Raw genomic sequence first — 23,612 nt, forward strand, 5'->3', positions numbered from 1 at the left:
TGGCTATTTCAAAATACTCCTTGGTGAAATCTCTCTCTCTCTCTCTCTCTCTCTCTCTCTCTCTCTCTCTCTCTCTCTCTCTCTCTCTCTCTCTCTCTCTCTCTCTCTCTCTCTCTCTCTCTCTCTCTCTCTCTCTCTCTCTCTCTCTCTCTCTCTCTCTCTCTCTCTCTCTCTCTCTCTCTCTCTCTCTCTCTCTCTCTCTCTCTCTCTCTCTCTCTCTCTCTCTCTCTCTCTCTCTCTCTCTCTCTCTCTCTCTCTCGCTCTCTCTCTCCTCTCTCTCTCTCTCTCTCTCTCTCTCTCTCTCTCTCTCTCTCTCTCTCTCTCTCTCTCTCTCTCTCTCTCTCTCTCTCTCTCTCTCTCTCTCTCTCTCTCTCTCTCTCTCTCTCTCTCTCTCTCTCTCTCTCTCTCTCTCTCTCTCTCTCTCTCTCTCTCTCTCTCTCTCTCTCTCTCTCTCTCTCTCTCTCTCTCTCTCTCTCTCTCTCTCTCTCTCTCTCTCTCTCTCTCCTCTCTCTCTCTCTCTCTCTCTCTCTCTCTCTCTCTCTCTCTCTCTCTCTCTCTCTCTCTCTCTCTCTCTCTCTCTCTCTCTCTCTCTCTCTCTCTCTCTCTCTCTCTCTCTCAATCTTCTCTGCTCGCTCTTTCTCATGTCCTCTCAAACCCCTACTCCCCCCCCCCCCACACACACACAGTGAGCGACCTCCAGACGTTTCTCCACTATGAGTCGGGAGCGAGCAGACTCCCAGGGGTCGCTTGGGCCTGACGATGAGGTCATGCCATATAGTGACGACGAGACGGATGATGAGTTGGACCCCGGCTCAGATGAAGAGCGGCCACAGGTGGAAGAGGCCAGGAGCACCGGTAAGAGACTGGGAGCAGACACTAGAGAAGAGCTGCCGTACACACACACACACACACCTCATCCATTAGACAATCATCTGAGAAATCTCTCTTAATAGTGGTAATACCACCTTTTGATTCATTTGGAAGTGTTCCAGTTTCACCATTCAGCTGCCATGTTCTGTCTGCCCTTCTGTTTCCAGAGTCTGACTGTCTGCCCTTCTGTTTCCAGAGTCTGACTGTCTGCCCTTCTGTTTCCAGAGTCTGACTGTCTGCCCTTCTGTTTCCAGAGTCTGGTTGGAGAGTCAAAGCGAACGACAGAGCCTTCTGTAACCTGCCAGAGTTTCAGAAAAAATACTTCTTGTGTCTCAAGAAGAGTAAATATGCAGTAAGTTCCCTCTCTCTCCCTGTTCCACCCAGGACTACTGGTTCAAGCCTAGGTCTTGTTTGTTAGACGCCACACGAAGGCAATGGACAGAAACAGGAAAGGTGTACCTGGACTTGTCCAGTAAGAAACTCACATGTTTTAGATTCCTCATTGTATAAGGGTTTAAACCCGTTTATAGTTGCATGCCCTTATGAACCCCAGCCGCATGAACCCCAGCCGCATGAACCCCAGCCTCGTGAACACCAGCCGCATGAACACCAGCCGCATGAACCCTAGTGAACCCCAGCCGCATGAACCCTAGTGAACCCCAGCCGCATGAACACCAGCCGCATGAACCCTAGTGAACCCCAGCCGCATGAACACCAGCCGCATGAACCCTAGTGAACACCAGCCTCATGAACACCAGCCGCATGAACCCTAGTGAACACCAGCCTCATGAACCCTAGTTAACACCAGCCTCATGAACCCTAATGAACACCAGCCTCATGAACACCAGCCTCATGAACCCTAATGAACACCAGCCTCATGAACACCAGCCTCATGAACCCTAATGGACACCAGCCTCATGAACCCTAGTGGACACCAGCCTCATGAACCCTAGTGAACACCAGCCTCATGAACCCTAGTGAACACCAGCCTCATGAACCCTAGTGAACACCAGCCTCATGAACCCTAGTGAACACCAGCCTCATGAACCCTAGTGAACACCAGCCTCATGAACACCAGCCTCATGAACCCTAGTGAACACCAGCCTCATGAACCCTAGTGAACACCAGCCTCATGAACCCTAGTGAACACCACCCTCATGAACCCTAATGAACACCAGCTTCAGACTGAGTAAAGCAAAATATTGACTAATGGAACAAGTGTATTTTTTTTAGGAGTAATGACGGTTGCTGGCAGGAGTGTGACAATAAAGGGAAAACACTGAGGTCGGTAGAAACCGATGGCTGTAAATTGCTTAGGAGGAGAACAGTATCGTCCCTTAAACAAGCCCATATTTGAGTACGGTAGCAGATAAAAGGCCAGTGCTTTGTTGAGGTTTTATCAGGTTTGGATTGCCTCATACCCTCCTGTGTATACTAGTACGCACTTTCCAGTGTTGTCATTGTTGACGCAGTAGTAGATCCAATGCATCATGGACAATAAGGAAGTAGGTTATTTTTTTTATTTTTTTATTTTTCTCGTTGTCCTTACTTCCTCCTTACTGTGCTGATGTTTCTGTCAGACTGGCCTGAACACTGTGTATTATTACGGCGCCATAAAATACATAGACTCTGGGCTGAAAATATCAGAGGTATTTACCAGTGACTGACAGGAAAGGACTCCTGGTTAGTCTGTAGTTGTCTTTCTTTCCCATCTGTGGCGATAGAACTTCTTCTCTTTTGTGTTCATTTACTTATTAGTCACCATTAGAATAATCTCATGTTACCATGAGTGTCGATCATCAGAGAGTTAGCCTGAAATCAAGGCTACCATTATGAAAATGAGGTGACACCAATCTCATTCAGTTGTCTAAACAAACAAAAACAAATGGATAAATAATTCAATTGTCTAACTGGTGACAGAAGTAGTTTGTTGTGTTTGGGGTCACCCCCCCCCCCCCCCCCCCCCCCCCCCACTACAGTGGAGTTGACCTGTATTCGAGGAGGAGTTTCAGTGTTAACAGTTTGCCGAGTCCCAGATCGAGTCCCTGTCTTTTCCAACTTCTATGGGGCATTGTCACGTCACAAACCGATCTGTGTCCAGGCTAGTTAGAATGTTAACTGCAGGCACATTGGTGGCACAAAGTACAGATGTCAAACTATGACTAAGTCTTCTCTGACATCTAAAAATAGCTCAGCTTTTGTTCGTAGCTATTCATTTGTTTTTCCCGGGATCTGTGGTTGTGCTCTGCCTGCCCGTAAGGTATTGGGATTATGACACTGAAAATTCGTTGTACACAGTAGACACTCGCCTAAAAACCAAGCCTCTCTGTTTCTTCTGTTAATAATTCCTTAAAGGAACGGACAGAGCAAGTGTAGGGTGTTCTGTGTGTAACTGAATGTGCTGCTTTCCCTGGTTAAATAAAGAGCAGAGAGTCTGGGCTAAAGCCACTACCTTTTAAGCACCACTCCTAAACCACACTCTTATCCATAATGGTACTTTACCCAGCTGCTGTTTTCCTTTTTAAGACTATCCTTATAAAGTCACTGACCTTTACACCGGTGTCGTATCAAATCACATTTTATTTATCACATACGGCGAATACAACAGTGAAATGCTGACTTACGAGCCCTTAACCAACAATGCAGTTTTAAGAAAATACAGAAAAAAAAGTAACAAATAATTAAAGAGTAGCAGTAAAATAACAATTGCGAGGCTATATACAGGGGGGGGTACCGGTGCAGGGGCACCAGTTAGTCGAGGTAGTATGTCAAATCAAATCAAAGTCTTCATGACTGTCTTGGTATGTTTGGACTAGGATAGTTCGTTAGTGATGTGGACACCATGGAACTTGAATCTCTTTACCCGCTCCACTACAGCCCCGTTGATGTTAATGGGGGCTTGTTCAGCCCTCCTTTTCCTGTAGTCCACAATCAGCTCCTTTGTCTTGCTCACATTGAGGAAGAGGTTGTTGTCCTGGCACCACACTGCCAGTTCTCTGACCTCCCTATAGGCCGTCTCATCGTTGTCGGTGATCAGGCCTACCACTGTTGTGTCGTCAGCAAACTTAATGATGGTGTTGGAGTTGTATGGCCACGCAGTCGTGGGTGAACAAGGAGTACAGGAGGGGACTGAGTACACACCCCTGAGGGGCCCCAGTGTTGAGGATCAGCGTGGCGGATGTGTTGTTACCTACCCTTACCACCTGGGGGCGGCCCGTCAGGAAGTCCAGGATCCAGTTGCAGAGGGAGGTGTTTAGTCCCAGGGTCCTTAGCTTAGTGATGAGTTTTGTGAGCAATATGGTGTTGAACGCTGAGCTGTAGTCAATGTACAGCATTCTCACATAAGTGTTCCTTTTGTCCAGGTGAGAAAGGGCAGTGTGGAGTGCGATTGAGATTGCGTCATCTGTGGATCTGTTGGGGCGGTATGCGAATTGGAGTGGGTCTAGGGTGTTCGGGAGGATGCTGTTGATGTGAGCCATGACCAGTCTTTCAAAGCACTTCATGGCTACCGACGTGAGTGCCACGGGGCTGTAATCATTTAGGCAGGTTACCTTCGCTTCCTTGGGCACAGGGACTATGGTGGTCTTGCTTGAAACATGTAGCTATTATAGACTGGGTCAGGGAGAGGTTGAAAATGTCAGTGAAGACACTTGACAGTTGGTCCGCGCATGCTTTGAGTACACGTCTTGGTAATCCGTCTGGCCCCATGACTTTGTGAATGTTGACCTGTTTAAAGGTCTTGCTCACATCGGCTACCAGGAGTGTTATCACACAGTCATCCAGAACAGCTGGTGCTCTCATGCATGCCTAGTGCTCTCGTGCATGCCTATGTACATGTAGGTTGAGTTATTAAAGTGACTATGAATGGATAATAACAGAGTAGCATCAGTGTAGAAGAGAGGGGGGAAGGGACAATGCCAATAGTCTGGGTAGCCATATCCTACTCTCGTCCTTTAGGTGTCCTAGACGTATGCTGCAACCCAAATGGCACTCTATTCCCCTGTATACCTGCACTATTTTTGAGTCCTGGTCCAAAGTAGACCACTTTATAGGACATACAGTTGAAGTCGGATGTTTAAATACACTTAGGCTGGAGTCATTAAAACTCGTTTTTCAACCACTTCACACATTTCTTGTTAACAAACTATAGTTTTGGCAAGTCGGTTAGGACATCTACTTTGTCCATGACACAAGTAATTTTTCCAACAATTGTTTACAGACAGATTATTTCACTTATAATTCACTGTATCACAATTTCAGTGGGTCAGAAGTTTACATACACTAAGTTGACTGTGCCTTTAGACAGGTTAATTAACATCATTTGAGTCAATTGGAGGTGTACATGTGGATGTATTTCAAGGCCTACCTTCAAACTCAGTGCCTCTTTGCTTGACACCATGGGAAAATCAAAAAGAAATCTGCCCCCCAAAAATGTAGACCTCCACAAGTCTGGAGCGTAGCCTAGTGGTTAGAGCATTGCACTAGTAACCGAAAGGTTGCTAGATTGAATCCCCGAGCTGACAAGGTACAAATCTGTCGTTCTGCCCCTGAACAAGGCAGATAACCCACTGTTCCTAGGCCGTCATTAAAAATAAGAATTTGTTCTTAACTGACTTGCCTAGTTAAATAAAGGTAAAATAAAGTCTGGTTCATCCTTGGGAGCAATTTCCAAACGCCTGAAGGTACCACGTTCATCTGTACAAACAATAGTACGCAAGTATAAACACCATGGGACCGTCATACTGCTCAGGAAGGAGACGTGCTCTGTCTCCTAGAGACGAACATACTATGGTGCGAACTGTGCAAATCAATCCCAGAACAACTGCAAAGGACCTTGTGAAGATTCTGTAGGAAACGGGTACAAAAGTATCTATATCCACAGTAAAATGAGTCCTATATCGACATAACCTGAAAGGCCGCTCAGCAAGGAAGAAGCCACTGCTCCAAAACCGCCATAAAAAAGCCAGACTACGGTTTGCAACTGCGCATGGGGACAAAGATTGTACTTTTTGGAGAAATGTCCTCTGGTCTGATGAAACAAAAATAGAACTGTTTGGCCATAATGATCATTGTTATGTTTGGAGTTAAAAGGGGGAGGCTTGCAAACCGAAGAACACAATCCCAACCGTGAAGCCTGGGGGTGGCAGCATCATGTTGTGGGGGTGCTTTGCTGCAGGAGGGACTGGTGCACTTCAAAATATAGATGGCGTCATGAGGGTGGAAAATTATGTGGATATATTGAAGCAACATCTCAAGACATCAGTCAGGAAGTTAAAGCTTGGTTGCAAATGGGTCAAGCATACTTCCGAAGTTGTGGCAAAATGGCTTAAGGACAACAAAGTCAAGGTATTGGAGTGGCTGTCACAAAGCCCTGACCTCAATCCCATAGAAAATTTGTGGGCAGAACTGAAAAAGAGTGTGCAAGCAAGGAGGCCTACAAACCTGACTCAGTTACAGCAGCTCTGTCAAAAGGAATGGGCCAAAATTCACCCAACTTATTGTGGGAAGCTTGTGGAAGGCTACCCAAAATATTTGACCCAGGTTAAGCAATTTAAAGGCAATGCTACCAAATACTAATTGAGTGTATGTAAACGTCTGACCCACTGAGAATGTGATGAAAGAAAGAAAGAAAATCTGACATAAATCATTCTCTCTACTATCATTCTGACATTTCACATTCTTAAAATAAAGTGGTGATCCTAACTGACCTAAAACAGGGAATTTTTACTAGGATTAAATGTCAGGAATTGTGAAAAACTGAGTTGAAATGTATTTGGCTAAGGTGTATGTGAACTTCCGACTTCTACAGTAGGTTGTCATTTGGGACTAGGGGGTGAAAGAGTTTTTTTTCTGTGCAAATTAGCACAAAAAGTTCCACCTAGTGTGACAGAGGGGGAGAGAGCTGTTCCACAGCCGACCCAAATGAGAGAATACCACACACACACACACACACACACACACACACACACACACACACATGGAAAATGTGTTCTTGCCACTGCTAGGGGAATTCACACTCAACTAGGAACCAAAGGACCTTCTGATGGAGTCGTACTTCCCTAAAGTCTCCCTACTGTTAATGGCCATAATAGTCTAAACCAGTCTGTATCCGTAAAGCCCAGTTGTACCTTCCCAGAAACCTTTGTGAAAGCAGTGTTTTGTAGTTATAGGAGCCTCACACCTCTGTATGGACATTAAAGTGGAGGATTTCTCCCTGTGTGATTTGTAACCATGTTTATGTACCTGTCCTTATTTCTTCAGTTCATCTTCTTACCAAATGTACTGTTTTTTTATTTATTATTATTTTTTATTTTTTGTGCCCTAGGGGAATGGAATCAAGACATACAAATATAACGCCTTGACGTTCATCCCACTGAATTTGTTCGAGCAGTTCAAACGAGCTGCCAACCTTTACTTTCTGGCCCTGCTCATCTTACAGGTAAGTCTGCTGAAGACAGCTGTGTTACGTCCAACTTTCAATACTAACGGATTCTAAGAATCTTGAGTGGTAATAACATGGCTATATACAGGGAGTACCAGGTAATAACATGGCTATATACAGGGAGTACCAGGTAATAACATGGCTATATACAGGGAGTACCAGGTAATAACATGGCTATATACAGGGAGTACCGGGTAATAACATGGCTATATACAGGGAGTACCAGGTAATAACATGGCTATATACAGGGAGTACCGGGTAATAACATGGCTATATACAGGGAGTACCGGGTAATAACATGGCTATATACAGGGAGTACCAGGTAATAACATGGCTATATACAGGGAGTACCAGGTAATAACATGGCTATATACAGGGAGTACCATGTAAGAACATGGTTATATACAGGGAGTACCAGGTAAGAACATGGTTATATACAGGGAGTACCAGGTAATAACATGGCTATATACAGGGAGTACCAGGTAATAACATGGCTATATACAGGGAGTACCAGGTAAGAACATGGTTATATACAGGGAGTACCAGGTAATAACATGGCTATATACAGGGAGTACCAGGTAATAACATGGCTATATACAGGGAGTACCAGGTAATGACATGGCTATATACAGGGAGTACCAGGTAATAACATGGCTTTATACAGGGAGTACCAGGTAAGAACATGGCTATATACAGGGAGTACCAGGTAATAACATGCCTTTATACAGGGAGTACCAGGTAATAACATGCCTTTATACAGGGAGTACCAGGTAATAACATGCCTTTATACAGGGAGTACCAGGTAATAACATGCCTTTATACAGGGAGTACCAGGTAAGAACATGCCTTTATACAGGGAGTACCAGGTAAGAACATGCCTTTATACGGGGAGTACCAGGTAAGAACATGGCTATATACGGGGAGTACCAGGTAATGACATGCCTTTATACAGGGAGTACCAGGTAATGACATGGTTATATACAGGGAGTACCAGGTAATGACATGGTTATATACAGGGAGTACCAGGTAATGACATGGCTATATACAGGGAGTACCAGGTAATCACATGGCTATATACAGGGAGTACCAGGTAATCACATGCCTTTATACAGGGAGTACCAGTACTGAGTCGTTGCAGGGGTACGAGGTAATTGTGGTAGATATGTACATATAGGCAGGGGTAGATATGTACATATAGGTAGGGGTAAAGTGACTAGGCAACAGGATGGATGATAAACAGTAGCAGCAGCGTGTGTGTGTGTGTGTGTGGTGGGTTTTTGAGTCTAGTGTGTGTGTGTGTTGTTCTCTGTTTAGTGAGTCCTCCAGATCAGAGGCAGTAGGGATGACCAGGGAAGTTCTCTGTTTAGTGAGTCCTCCAGATCAGAGGCAGTGGGGATGACCAGGGATGTTCTCTGTTTAGTGAGTCACCGACCCAGGGGATTGGATGTGCTGACAGCCCGGTACATCACTAAGGGAAGAGAAGCTTAATAGTGTTATTATACAGGTCCCTGGCCTGAGCAGTAATAGTGTTATAATACAGGACCCTGGCCTGAGCAGTAATATAGTGTTATAATACAGGACCCTGGCCTGAGCAGTAATATAGTGTTATTATACAGGACCCTGGCCTGAGCAGTAATATAGTGTTATTATACAGGACCCTGGCCTGAGCAGTAATAGTGTTATAATACAGGACCCTGGCCTGAGCAGTAATATAGTGTTATAATACAGGACCCTGGCCTGAGCAGTAATATAGTGTTATTATACAGGACCCTGGCCTGAGCAGTAATAGTGTTATAATACAGGACCCTGGCCTGAGCAGTAATAGTGTTATAATACAGGACCCTGGCCTGAGCAGTAATAAAGTGTTATAATACAGGACCCTGGCCTGAGCAGTAATATAGTGTTATAATACAGGACCCTGGCCTGAGCAGTAATAAAGTGTTATTATATAGGACCCTGGCCTGAGCAGTAATAGTGTTATTATACAGGACCCTGGCCTGAGCAGTAATAGTGTTATTATACAGGACCCTGGCCTGAGCAGTAATATAGTGTTATAATACAGGACCCTGGCCTGAGCAGTAATAGTGTTATAATACAGGACCCTGGCCTGAGCAGTAATATAGTGTTATAATACAGGACCCTGGCCTGAGCAGTAATAGTGTTATAATACAGGACCCTGGCCTGAGCAGTAATATAGTGTTATAATACAGGACCCTGGCCTGAGCAGTAATATAGTGTTATAATACAGGACCCTGGCCTGAGCAGTAATATAGTGTTATAATACAGGACCCTGGCCTGAGCAGTAATATAGTGTTATAATACAGGACCCTGGCCTGAGCAGTAATAGTGTTATAATACAGGTCCCTGGCCTGAGCAGTAATAGTGTTATTATACAGGACCCTGGCCTGAGCAGTAATATAGTGTTATTATACAGGACCCTGGCCTGAGCAGTAATAGTGTTATAATACAGGACCCTGGCCTGAGCAGTAATATAGTGTTATAATACAGGACCCTGGCCTGAGCAGTAATAGTGTTATTATACAGGACCCTGGCCTGAGCAGTAATAGTGTTATAATACAGGACCCTGGCCTGAGCAGTAATAAAGTGTTATTATACAGGACCCTGGCCTGAGCAGTAATAAAGTGTTATAATACAGGACCCTGGCCTGAGCAGTAATAGTGTTATAATACAGGACCCTGGCCTGAGCAGTAATAAAGTGTTATAATACAGGACCCTGGCCTGAGCAGTAATAGTGTTATAATACAGGACCCTGGCCTGAGCAGTAATAAAGTGTTATAATACAGGACCCTGGCCTGAGCAGTAATAGTGTTATTATACAGGACCCTGGCCTGAGCAGTAATATAGTGTTATAATACAGGACCCTGGCCTGAGCAGTAATAAAGTGTTATAATACAGGACCCTGGCCTGAGCAGTAATAGTGTTATAATACAGGACCCTGGCCTGAGCAGTAATAAAGTGTTATTATACAGGACCCTGGCCTGAGCAGTAATAGTGTTATTATACAGGACCCTGGCCTGAGCAGTAATAAAGTGTTATAATACAGGACCCTGGCCTGAGCAGTAATAGTGTTATAATACAGGACCCTGGCCTGAGCAGTAATATAGTGTTATAATACAGGACCCTGGCCTGAGCAGTAATAGTGTTATTATACAGGACCCTGGCCTGAGCAGTAATAGTGTTATTATACAGGACCCTGGCCTGAGCAGTAATAGTGTTATAATACAGGACCCTGGCCTGAGCAGTAATAAAGTGTTATAATACAGGACCCTGGCCTGAGCAGTAATAGTGTTATTATACAGGACCCTGGCCTGAGCAGTAATAGTGTTATAATACAGGACCCTGGCCTGAGCAGTAATATAGTGTTATTATACAGGACCCTGGCCTGAGCAGTAATAGTGTTATAATACAGGACCCTGGCCTGAGCAGTAATAAAGTGTTATTATACAGGACCCTGGCCTGAGCAGTAATAAAGTGTTATAATACAGGACCCTGGCCTGAGCAGTAATAGTGTTATAATACAGGACCCTGGCCTGAGCAGTAATAAAGTGTTATAATACAGGACCCTGGCCTGAGCAGTAATAAAGCATTGTTGGTCAACAGAAACCGCAGATCAATAAAATATGAAGCATTATGATCAGATTATTCCTGCCGTTAACACGCTGCTTTTAAACTTTCTAACATGTTGGATAAAGGAATAGATTGTGATATTAATGCACATTATTATTATTATTCACCAGATTATTCCTGAGATCACCACGTTGCCTTGGTACACCACCTTAGTGCCGTTAGTTCTGGTGCTGGGAATCACAGCCATCAAAGACCTGGTGGACGATCTGGTGAGTGACTCCAAGCTCCTCCTCGCTGGCTGCATCTCAATTCTCCACCCTTCTCCCAAAGTATGCATTTGTTAACACTCCCCATCACGGATTTAAAAACCATAGGATTGGCGAGAATTTTTAAGTATACAAGGAAAAGAGTGGAAAATCGGGACATTTGCCGCCGCCCAGGCTCTGTTAACTTCATTCAACCATGTCGTCCCACAGATGAGAGACGGACGAAGAAAGAGGCCTCCTTTTCATTGATAGCATATGCAGTGCACTCCATTTACGAAGAGAACATTGTGGTCCATTTTTAATCTATTGCTGAACCCCTGCCTGGTGTTTTCCCTTTCCTCTCCAACAGGCCCGCCACAGGATGGACAACGAGATCAATAATAGGAAGTGTGAAGTTCTCCTGGATGGCAGGTAATGACTAGGAACCATAGAGAATCACTCCTTCGATATAACTAGTTTTTATCGTGGGCAGCGCCATTTGAAGGTTTACACCATTTTAAAGTAGTCAACTGGGTGGGACTTGCAGTGTTTTTTTTAAGGAAGGATCACACAGTTACATCCAGGTCATCAGGAGGGATCAGCCAATAAATGATGCTTGTGAGCAAACATTCCATAACTGCAGATGGCAGTAAATCGCCATCCTTGGATTTATACCTGTTCAAACAACACACTCCAGGTGGCAGTATGCACCCTTTCAGTTTGTTTACCAACTCATAGAAGTCGTAGAAGAAGAAGAAAAATGGACTACTTCAAAATGGAGATGTCCTCGATGGCACTGCCCCGTGCTCTCACAGACTCCATAATGGGACAGATACAAAGAAGAGTTGTATATCTAAGTCTATGTTATGAACATATCTTACACAATACTGTTAACGTTTCTATCTGTGGGTGTGGATCTCCTTGGTGCAGCGGCTTACCTTTTTTATAATATCTTAAATCGATTTTCTTGTTGTTGTATTGTCTGTGCTATGCATCAAGATAAATAAATCAAGATTTTCAACTTGACTTATAAAGAATCTGAATAGCTGACTGTAACAAACTTTTTCCAAACCAGGTTTCAAGTGTCGAAGTGGATGAATATACATGTTGGTGATGTGGTTCGTTTGAAGAAAAATGATCACATCCCGGTAATGTCATATATTTGTTCTCTGACTAAAAACCCAACCAGCCATTTTATAATTCAGTTACAATATTTTGATTTGGTTATTTGCTTTTTTTTTTCCATTTAGGCTGACATTCTGTTGTTGTCCAGTTCAAACCCCAACAGTCTTTGTTATGTTGAAACAGCCGAGCTCGATGGGTAAGACGTTCTCCAATGAATGTTCAATTATGGGCTTGTCCCAAATGGCTCCCTATTCGCTATGAAGTGCACTACTTTAGACCAGAGCCCTATGGAACCCTATTCCCTATGAAGTGCACTACTTTAGACCAGAGCCCTATGGAAGCCTATTCCCTATATAGTGCACTACTTTAGACCAGAGCCCTATGGAACCCTATTCCCTATATAGTGCACTACTTTAGACCAGAGCCCTATGGAACCCTATTCCCTATATAGTGCACTACTTTAGACCAGAGCCCTATGGAACCCTATTCCCTATATAGTGCACTACTTAAGACCAGAGCCCTATGGAATGGTCAAATGTAGTGCACTATTCTGTATAGAGAATACAGTGCCATTTGGGATGCAGACCATGTCTTAAAACCTTTTTTTTTAATGTGTGATTTCTAATTTCATATTGCATTTGTCAATAACTACCCCTTGATAACATGACGTTGACAGAACATGCTTTTGTGTAAACATACACATTTAGAGGCGAAGTGAGATGAAAAGGGCTTGCTGAGACTTGTTATAATCACAGTCTTCTTCAGACTGTAGATTAGATTGAAAAGTCATTAGTCAAACAATACTATCAGAAGCCCAGCATGGTTCAGTTAATTCAATCAAAGTTCAGGTTATTGTCCGTTTGTACAATGTACAGATCTTCCCTTTCTTTATATACTGAATTTGTCCCCAAATGAGTCTACTGAAATATCAACGTACATTTTATTGTTTTGCAGGGAAACCAACCTGAAGTTTAAAATGGGTCTGAAAGCGACAGACGAGAGACTGCAGGAGGAGCACCAGCTGGCACAGTTTGATGGTAACATACTGCTTTACTGTCCGACTTCACAAACCAGATGGACGTTAGATACTGTACATTTATTTAGATATGTGTGGTGGGTCTTAAGAGGAATGCGCTCTGGAGAAGAGCATCTGCAAATTACCAGAATGTAATATAAAATGTGTGTATTTTGGAGCGGGAGTGGGAGAGAGAATCCTCATACAGCCATGATAGTGTGGTCACTGTTCCCTTGTTTCCCCCATACAGCCATGATAGTGTGGTCACTGTTCCCCCATACAGCTATGATAGTGTGGTCACTGTTCCCTTGTTTCCCCCATACAGCCATGATAGTGTGGTCACTGTTCCCTTGTTTCCCTCATACAGCCATGATAGTGTGGTCACTGTTCCCTTGTTCCCCCATACAGCCATGATAGTGTGGTCACTGTTCCCTTGTTTCTTCATACAGCCATGATAGTGTGGTCACTGTTCCCTTGTTTCTTCATACAGCCATGATAGTGTGGTCACTGTTCCCTTGTTTCCCCCATACAGCCATGATAGTGTGGTCACTGTTCCCTTGTTCCCTCATACAGCCATGATAGTGTGGTCACTGTTCCCTTGTTTCCCTCATACAGCCATGATAGTGTGGTCACTGTTCCCTTGTTCCCCCATACAGCCATGATAGTGTGGTCACTGTTCCCTTGTTTCCTCATACAGCCATGATAGTGTGGTCACTGTTCCCTCATACAGCCATGATAGTGTGGTCACTGTTCCCTTGTTTCCTCATACAGCCATGATAGTGTGGTCACTGTTCCCCCATACAGCCATGATAGTGTGGTCACTGTTCCCTCATACAGCCATGATAGTGTGGTCACTGTTCCCTTGTTCCCCATACAGCCATGATAGTGTGGTCACTGTTCCCTTGTTCCCCCATACAGCCATGATAGTGTGGTCACTGTTCCCTTGTTCCCCCATACAGCCATGATAGTGTGGTCACTGTTCCCTTGTTCCCCATACAGCCATGATAGTGTGGTCACTGTTCCCTTGTTTCCCTCATACAGCCATGATAGTGTGGTCACTGTTCCCTTGTTCCCCATACAGCCATGATAGTGTGGTCACTGTTCCCTTGTTCCCCATACAGCCATGATAGTGTGGTCACTGTTCCCTTGTTCCCCATACAGCCATGATAGTGTGGTCACTGTTCCCTTGTTTCCTCATACAGCCATGATAGTGTGGTCACTGTTCCCCCATACAGCCATGATAGTGTGGTCACTGTTCCCTCATACAGCCATGATAGTGTGGTCACTGTTCCCTCATACAGCCATGATAGTGTGGTCACTGTTCCCTTGTTTCCTCATACAGCCATGATAGTGTGGTCACTGTTCCCTTGTTTCCTCATACAGCCATGATAGTGTGGTCACTGTTCCCTTGTTCCCTCATACAGCCATGATAGTGTGGTCACTGTTCCCTTGTTCCCCATACAGCCATGATAGTGTGGTCACTGTTCCCTTGTTTCCCCCATACAGCCATGATAGTGTGGTCACTGTTCCCTTGTTTCCCTCATACAGCCATGATAGTGTGGTCACTGTTCCCCCATACAGCCATGATAGTGTGGTCACTGTTCCCTTGTTCCCTCATACAGCCATGATAGTGTGGTCACTGTTCCCCCATACAGCCATGATAGTGTGGTCACTGTTCCCCCATACAGCCATGATAGTGTGGTCACTGTTCCCTCATACAGCCATGATAGTGTGGTCACTGTTCCCCCATACAGCCATGATAGTGTGGTCACTGTTCCCTCATACAGCCATGATAGTGTGGTCACTGTTCCCTCATACAGCCATGATAGTGTGGTCACTGTTCCCTTGTTTCCTCATACAGCCATGATAGTGTGGTCACTGTTCCCTTGTTTCCTCATACAGCCATGATAGTGTGGTCACTGTTCCCTTGTTCCCTCATACAGCCATGATAGTGTGGTCACTGTTCCCTTGTTCCCCATACAGCCATGATAGTGTGGTCACTGTTCCCTTGTTTCCCCCATACAGCCATGATAGTGTGGTCACTGTTCCCTTGTTTCCCTCATACAGCCATGATAGTGTGGTCACTGTTCCCCCATACAGCCATGATAGTGTGGTCACTGTTCCCTTGTTCCCTCATACAGCCATGATAGTGTGGTCACTGTTCCCCCATACAGCCATGATAGTGTGGTCACTGTTCCCCCATACAGCCATGATAGTGTGGTCACTGTTCCCTCATACAGCCATGATAGTGTGGTCACTGTTCCCTTGTTTCCCTCATACAGCCATGATAGTGTGGTCACTGTTCCCTTGTTTCCCTCATACAGCCATGATAGTGTGGTCACTGTTCCCTTGTTTCCTCATACAGCCATGATAGTGTGGTCACTGTTCCCCCATACAGCCATGATAGTGTGGTCACTGTTCCCCCATACAGCCATGATAGTGTGGTCACTGTTCCCTTGTTCCCTCATACAGCCATGATAGTGTGGTCACTGTTCCCTTGTTTCCCCCATACAGCCATGATAGTGTGGTCACTGTTCCCTTGTTCCCCATACAGCCATGATAGTGTGGTCACTGTTCCCTTGTTCCCTCATACAGCCATGATAGTGTGGTCACTGTTCCCTTGTTTCCCCCATACAGCCATGATAGTGTGGTCACTGTTCCCTTGTTTCCCCCATACAGCCATGATAGTGTGGTCACTGTTCCCTTGTTCCCTCATACAGCCATGATAGTGTGGTCACTGTTCCCTTGTTTCCCTCATACAGCCATGATAGTGTGGTCACTGTTCCCTTGTTCCCCATACAGCCATGATAGTGTGGTCACTGTTCCCTTGTTTCCTCATACAGCCATGATAGTGTGGTCACTGTTCCCTTGTTTCCCTCATACAGCCATGATAGTGTGGTCACTGTTCCCTTGTTCCCCATACAGCCATGATAGTGTGGTCACTGTTCCCTTGTTTCCTCATACAGCCATGATAGTGTGTGAGGAGCCTAACAACCGTCTGGATAAGTTCACTGGGACCATGCGTTGGAGGAAGGACCAATTCCCTCTGGATCTGGACAACATGATGCTGAGAGGATGCAGGATCAGAAACACTGACGCGTGTCACGGACTGGTCATCTTCGCAGGTAAATACCTGGTATACAGGTACTCATTCACTCACTTCACTGTTAGTCCACACCTGTTGGTTACAAAGCATGTAATGAATAACACATGATTTGACACACCCACAGACATCCTTTTCAGGTAAATACCTCACACACTTTCATGATCAATATACAGACATACCAACAACATGGACACGCGGTCATGTAAATGTGCTGTCTTGGACTTAATCTCATGCAAACCCTCTGTTTGTTCGCTGTTTTGATGTAGGCGCTGACACTAAAATCATGAGGAATGGGGGCAAGACCAGATTCAAGAGGACTAAAATCGATGAATTGATGAACTACATGGTGTACACTGTAAGTGGTATTACCTTCAGTCATCCACTACACCTCGCAAAATATTTCACCTTTTATTAAATGGAGTCTCTTAACAGCCATTTGCGTCAGAGTGTGACGTATGTCGAACAAGAGACCTCGGTTTATTGTTTTTGTAAAGTTGTGACAGTGTTTGCTCTCAAAGTTTGGTTGATATACTTTTTGATTTTGGCACACGCGACACGGTTATCCTCGGTTGCTGTGACTCCTACCATCTGTCCTGGGATCCTGCCAGACCAAAAAGTCCAAAGTTGTTTGCTGGAACTAGCTACCAACCTAGCTGGGCGCTATCAGTATAAAGCTAGCAGGGCTTTCCATTTTGGCCGGGACTGCGGAGGTGTCCCATGCTAATTCTGGCTGTATTTCCTGCTGCCTGTTGCTTTTTCCCCTGTCGTCTGACCTGGCTAGAACTGCGTTGTGTAGCTACCATGGTTAGCCGATGCTGCTACCAACAGTACGTGCAAAGACACTGCTTTAGTGCTCACTGCTGTGAGATGATTTTAAAGGATGACACATGCAGTGTTTCTGCCCTTCTGTGGACTGTTTTTGATTACTTAGTTGAGAATTCCCTGTAAGGAGAGAGACCTAGATAGTTTGTGTGTATGCATTGATATGTAGGCTACATGTGCCTTTTAAAAAATAATGTATGTAGTTCTGTTTTGAGATATTAATGTCTATTAATGTTCTGTATTATTCATGTTTCATGTTTTGTGTGGACCCCAGGAAGAGTAGCTGCTGCTTTCGCAACAGCTACTGGGGATCCTAATAAAATACCAAAACCAAGACGCTGAAGACCAGCTAGCCCAGCTGGCCGGCAGGCTGAAATGGAGGTCGCTATTGAACGTTTTCAACGCTGCAGGAGCTGTGTTTATTTTTGCTCTATTCCGGGACAATGTGGACTGCCCAGCCTTTCAATGTATCCAATGTGGCTACTCTTAGCAAACAAGTAGCGAATTTACCCAAGCTCCCGTGGGGAATCCTCCTCAAGTAAAGGTCGACCGATTTAATCGGAATGGCCGATTTTAATTAGGGCCGATTTCAAGTTTTCATAACAATTGTTAATTGCCATTTTTGGACACCGATTATGGCCGATGACATTGCACTCCACGAGGAGACTGCGTGGCAGGCTGACTACCTGTTACGCGAGTGCAGCAAGAAGCCAAGTTAAGTTGCTAGCTAGCATTAAACTTACCTTATAAAAAACAAACATAATCACTAGTTAACTACACATGGTTGATATTACTAGTTTATCTAGCTTGTCCTGCGTTGCATATAATCGATGCGGTGCCTGTTAATTTCTCATCGAATCACAGTCTACTTCGCCAAACGAGTGATGATTTAACAAGCGCATTCGCGAAAAAAGCACTGTCGTTGCACCAATGTACCTAACCATAAACATCAATGCCTTTCTTTAAAATCGATACACAAGTATATATTTTTAAACCTGCATATTTAGTTAATATTGCCTGCTAACATGAATCTATTTTAACTAGGGAAATTGTGTCACTTCTCTTGCGTTCTGTGCATCAGTGTCAGGGTATATGCAGCAGTTTGGGCTGCCTGGCTCGTTGCGAACTGTGGGAAGACCATTTATTCCTAACAAAGACCGTAAATAATTTACCAGAATTGTACTTAATTATGACATAACATTGATGGTTGTGCAATGTAACAGCAGTATTTAGACTTAGGGATGCCACCCGTTAGATAAAATACGGAACGGTTCCGTATTTCATTGAAAGAATAAACGTTTTGTTTTCGAAATGATAGTTTCCGTATTTGACCATATTAATGACCTAAGGCTCGTATTTCTGTGTGTTATTATGTTATAATTAAGTCTATGATTTCATAGAGCAGTCTGACTGAGCGGTGGTAGGCAGCAGCAAGCTCGTAAGCATTCATTCAAACAGAACTTTTGTGCATTTGCCAGCAGCGCTTCGCTGTGCTTCAAGCTTCAACTCCCCGAGATTAGGCTGGTGTAACCGATGTGAAATGGCTAGCTAGTTAGCGGGGTGCGTGCTAATAGCGTTTCAATTGGTGACGTCACTCGCTCTGAGACTTGGAGTAGTTGTTTCCTTGCTCTGCAAGGGCCGCGGCTTTTGTGGAGCGATGGGTAACAATGCTTCGAGGGTGGCTGTTGTCGATGTGTTCCTGGTTCGAGCCCAGGTAGGAGCGAGGAGAGGGACGGAAGCTATACTGTTACACTGGCAATACTAAAGTGCCTATAAGAACATCCAATAGTCAAAGGTATATGAAATACAAATGGTATAGAGAGAAATAGTCCTATAATTCCCATAATAACTACAACCTAAAACTTCTTACCTGGGAATATTGAAGACTCATGTTAAAAGGAACCACCAGCTTTCATATGTTCTCATGTTCTGAGCAAGGAACTTAAACGTTAGCTTTCTTACATGGCACATATTGCACTTTTACTTTCTTCTCCAACACTGTTTTTGCATTATTTAAACCAAATTGAACATGTTTCATAATTTATTTGAGGCTAAATTGATTTTATTGATGTATTATATTAATTAAAATAAGTGTTCATTCAGTATTGTTGTAATTGTCATTATTACAAATAAATAAATAAATAAATCGTCCGATTAATCAGTATCGCCTTTTTTTGGTCCTCCAATAATCGGTATCGGCGTTAAAAAAATTGGTCGACCTCTATCCTCGAGCTCCCTGGGGGGGAATCCTCCTCCAGCTCCTCCTCAAGCTCCCGGGGGGGGGGGGGGGGGGAATCCACGCCCCCGCCTACTTTTTTTCTTTCTCATCTACTCCAGTAGCTGGGCGCCACTCTGGCCTGGTGGAAGTGTTGGCGCCTTGGCTCTCCACAGCCAACTGGCCGGTGCTTCGGCAGGGATCCCTCCCCGAAGGTGTCTCCCTCTTCCCAGGAGAATGGAGTCCGTATGCTGCTTCTGGATGACTTGGTGGATGTTGTTGTTCTTGATCCTATCAACCAGCCATGGAGTTATGTCACTTGGCGTGTAAGTCGAAAGCAGCGGCATCTGGTAATGGGGGGCCTCCTTGGCGATGGGAAGCCCGGACTGGACACAAACAGCTCTATGGTGAGAAACATCTCGGTTCCTGGGGCAAAACTCCTGTGCTGTCCTGGAGTACAGAACATCCTACCATTCTACGATGGATGCCTGGGGCTAACGCTGTCGTAGTCCATGTGGGGTCAAATGACATTGTGAGGGCTAGCTTGGAACTGATGAAAATAGATTTTAAAGAACTGATTCCTAGCTCTGAAAGACTCCAAATAGCAGCTGATTATTTCAGGCCCGGTACCAATGCAGGCTACTGGCATTGCACATATGGCAAAAAGAGTACTGTAGCTCTGTTGGCATAACTTTTATAATTAACTTTGACACCTTCTGGAAAACAAAAGATGGTCTACAGGAATGACAGAGTCCGTCCAAATCATCTTGGCTCCTGGACTCTATCTACAGATTTCAAGGCTGCGTTGAGACAATGACTTATCAATGACCCAAGTCCTGCTCAGATAATCACTATTATGGTGTTGCTGAGTTTGTACATTGTCCCAGGAGTTTTGGAAGTCATAGTGTTTTTTATTTATTGAACCTTTATTTAACTCGGCAAGGCAGTTAAGAACAAAGTCTTATTTTCAATGACGGCCTAGGAACAGTGGGTTAACTGCCTGTTCAGGGGCAGAACAACAGATTTGTACCTTGTCAGCTTGGGGATTTGAACTTGCAACCTTTTGGTTACTAGTCCAACACTCTGACCACTAGGCTACCCTGCCGCCCCTATCTCAAAGTCACTTAGACAATACCTTTTGATATAGTGGTAGCAATACCTGGTTATAACATCTTCAGAATATGCAGTAAAGCTTAGATTTCAAATGTCAAATACAGGTTCATCTGACTCACCTAAGCCCATTGTTGTAGGAAGCTGCTATAGGTCACCAAGTGCTAACAGTCAGTACACAGTATTAGGTCCAGCCTTTGGAGCTTCGTTTTCCCTAGATCCAGGGCATTCGTGAAGTACTCAGACCCCTTCACTTTTTCCACATTTTGTTACATTACAGCCTTTATTCTAAAATGGTATGAAGCTATAAGCTTGGCACACCTGTATCTGTGGAGTTTCTCCAATTCTTCTCTGCAGATCCTCTCAAACTCTGTCGGGTTGGATGGGGAGCGTCGTCGATGCACAGCTATTTTCAGGTCTCTCCAGAGATGTTCGATCGGGCTCTGGCTGGGCCATCCAAGGACATTCAGAGACTTGTCCCCGAAACCACACCTGCGTTGTCTTGGCTGTGTGTTTAGGGTCGTTGTTCTGTTGGAAGGTGAACCTTCGCCCCAGTCTGAGAACCTGCTCCAGAGCGCTCAGGACTTCATCAAGGATCTCTCTGTACTTTGCTCCATTCATCTTCCCCTCAATCCTGACTAGTCTCTCTGTCCCTGCTGGAGCTCTGGTAGTGACCTTCGGGTTCTTGGTCACCTCACTGCCCAATGCCCTTCTCTCCCGATTGCTCAGTTTGGCTGGGCAGCCAGCTCTAGGAAGAGTCTTGGTGGTTCCAAACTTCTTCCATTTAATAATGATGGAAGCTACTGTGTTCTTGGGAACCTTCAATGCTGCATACATTTTTTGGTACCCTTCCCCAGATCTGTGCCTTGACGCAATCCTGTCTCGGAGCTCTACAGACAATTCCTTGGTTTCCAGGAGTCCACCTTTGGGAACCTATATAGACAGGTGTGTGCCTTTTTCAATTGAATTTACCACAAGTGGACTCCAATCAAGTTGTAGAAACATGTCAAGGATGATCAATGGAAACAGGATGCACCTGAGCTAAAAAAAAGTTTGTCTCAAAGCAAAAGGTCTGAATACCTATGTAAATAAGATATTTTGGATTTTAATTCTAAATATTTCCATTTTGTCATTATGGGGTATTTTGTGTAGATTGATGAGGGATTTGTTTTATTTAATCCATTTAGAATTAGGCTGTAACATGAGAAAAGAGAAGGGGTCTGAATACTTCCCAAATTCATTGTATGGCTACCATAATGTGATCATTACATCCGATGGATTTGGATACTGCTTTACAGCAGATTTCTGTAGCATTAGTAAAGATGTGATCAATACATGTTGATTTAATTCCTGTGCTGTTTGTAAATCCCCTGGTAGGTTGACTGATAACCTGAACCAGGTTGCAGGCACTGGTTACAGTTTTAAGCTTTTTCTTGAGTGGGCAGCTTGATGAAAACCAGTCAATATTTAGGTCACCCAGAAAATATACCTCTGTTGATATGACATACATTATCAATCATTTCACACATTATGTTGATACTAAGAGGTCTTACAAGAGGTTTTGTAGTGATTCCTATGTTGATGTAAAGTATATTTGCTAGTCTTTGTGTGTGTAATCAGGAGCAACCAGACGCTGTACTTGACACATTTATGAAATGTCTTACTCCAGTTACTAATAAGCATTAAGAAAATGACTGAGAACAAAAATAACAAACTATACTATGAAACAAAGAGAAATTATATAACGAATGATAGTAAAAAAACAAAAAAAACAGAGCACCTTTAAATTACATTTGAGGAAAAAAGACAAACTCAGCTCCATCATTCATTGAATCAGATGGCTCATTCATCACAAAAGCCACTGATATTGCCAACTACTTAATTTGTTTCATTGACAAGATTAGCCAACTTAAGCATGACATGCCAGCAACAAACGCTAATGCTACACATCCAAGTATAACTGACCAATTTATGAAAGACAAGCATTGACATTTTTTTGGTCTATCAACAATGACAAGTCACCTGGGTCTGACAACTTGGATGGAAAATTACTGAGGATGATAGCAGATAATTTTGCCACTCCTATTTGCCATCTCTTTAATCTAAGCCTACAGGAAGTGTGTTCCCTCAGGACTGGAGGGAAGCAAAAGGCATTCCACTACCCAAGAATAGCAAAACACCCTTTACTTGCTCAAATAGCCAACCAGTTAGCCTGTTACCAACCCTTAGTAAACTTTTGACAATGCAGATACAATGCTATTTTACAGTAAATAAGTTAATACTTTCAGCACGCTTATAGGGAAGGGCATTCAACATGCACTTACACAAATGACTGATGATTGGCTGAGAGAAATTGATGATAAAAAGATTGTGGGGGCTGTTTTGTTAAGACTTCAGTGTGGCTTTTGACATAATCATAGTCTGCTGCTGGAAGAAACGTATATGTTATGACTTTACAGCGCCTGCTATATTATGAAGAGTTACCTGTCTAACACAGAGGGTGCTCTCCAACATAATCCAGGTAGAATCAGGAATTCCCCAGGGCAGCTGTCTAATGACCTGCCACTGGCTCTGAGTAAAGCTTGTGAATCTATGCATGTGGACGACTCAACACAATACACGTCAGCTACCACAGCAATCACTCTAACACTTAACAATGAGCTGCAGTCAGTTTTTTTTAGAGTGTGTGGCAAGAAATCAATTAGTCCTAAATATTTTCTAAAACTGTAAGCATTTTATTTGGAGTAAATCATTCACTAAACATCAAACTAAGTCTTGTAATGAATAATGTGGAAATTGAAGTAGTTGAGGAGACTAAACTACTTGGAGTAACCCTGGATTGTAAACTGTCAAAACCGGTGGCGGTTTCTGAGGGGAGAACAGCTCATAATAATGGCTGGAACGGAGCAAATGGAATGGCATCAAACACCAGGAAACCATGTGTTTGATGTATTTGATACCATTCCACTGATTCCGCTCCAGTCATTACCACAAGCCTGTTCTCCCCAAAAGCAACAGTAGCTAAGATGGGGAGAGATCTTCCTTATTTTTTATAAAAAATGTTTTAACACCCT

At 44.0% G+C, this 23,612-nt stretch overlaps 1 protein-coding gene across 2 annotated transcripts in view; it reads left to right on the top strand.

The window, feature by feature from the left end:
• LOC115149509 (phospholipid-transporting ATPase IC-like) overlaps nt 1-23,612 on the top strand; it is a 57,941-nt gene that overhangs the window by 14,855 nt on the left and 19,474 nt on the right. Inside the window, exons 2-11 of one of the 2 annotated variants that reach the window (XM_029692442.1) lie at nt 687-855; nt 1,125-1,222; nt 7,196-7,309; nt 11,071-11,169; nt 11,516-11,577; nt 12,221-12,293; nt 12,396-12,466; nt 13,225-13,307; nt 16,252-16,410; nt 16,658-16,746. In XM_029692442.1, the coding sequence (XP_029548302.1) occupies nt 714-855; nt 1,125-1,222; nt 7,196-7,309; nt 11,071-11,169; nt 11,516-11,577; nt 12,221-12,293; nt 12,396-12,466; nt 13,225-13,307; nt 16,252-16,410; nt 16,658-16,746 (990 nt within the window). In that variant the 5' untranslated portion in view covers nt 687-713. Of the gene's footprint in view, nt 1-686; nt 856-1,124; nt 1,223-7,195; nt 7,310-11,067; nt 11,170-11,515; nt 11,578-12,220; nt 12,294-12,395; nt 12,467-13,224; nt 13,308-16,251; nt 16,411-16,657; nt 16,747-23,612 lie in introns of those variants that run through there. The other variant, XM_029692443.1, reaches the window with a different exon arrangement.

The sequence above is a fragment of the Salmo trutta genome, chromosome 15, assembly GCF_901001165.1.
Source record: "Salmo trutta chromosome 15, fSalTru1.1, whole genome shotgun sequence".
NCBI classification, from domain to species: Eukaryota; Metazoa; Chordata; class Actinopteri; order Salmoniformes; family Salmonidae; genus Salmo; species Salmo trutta.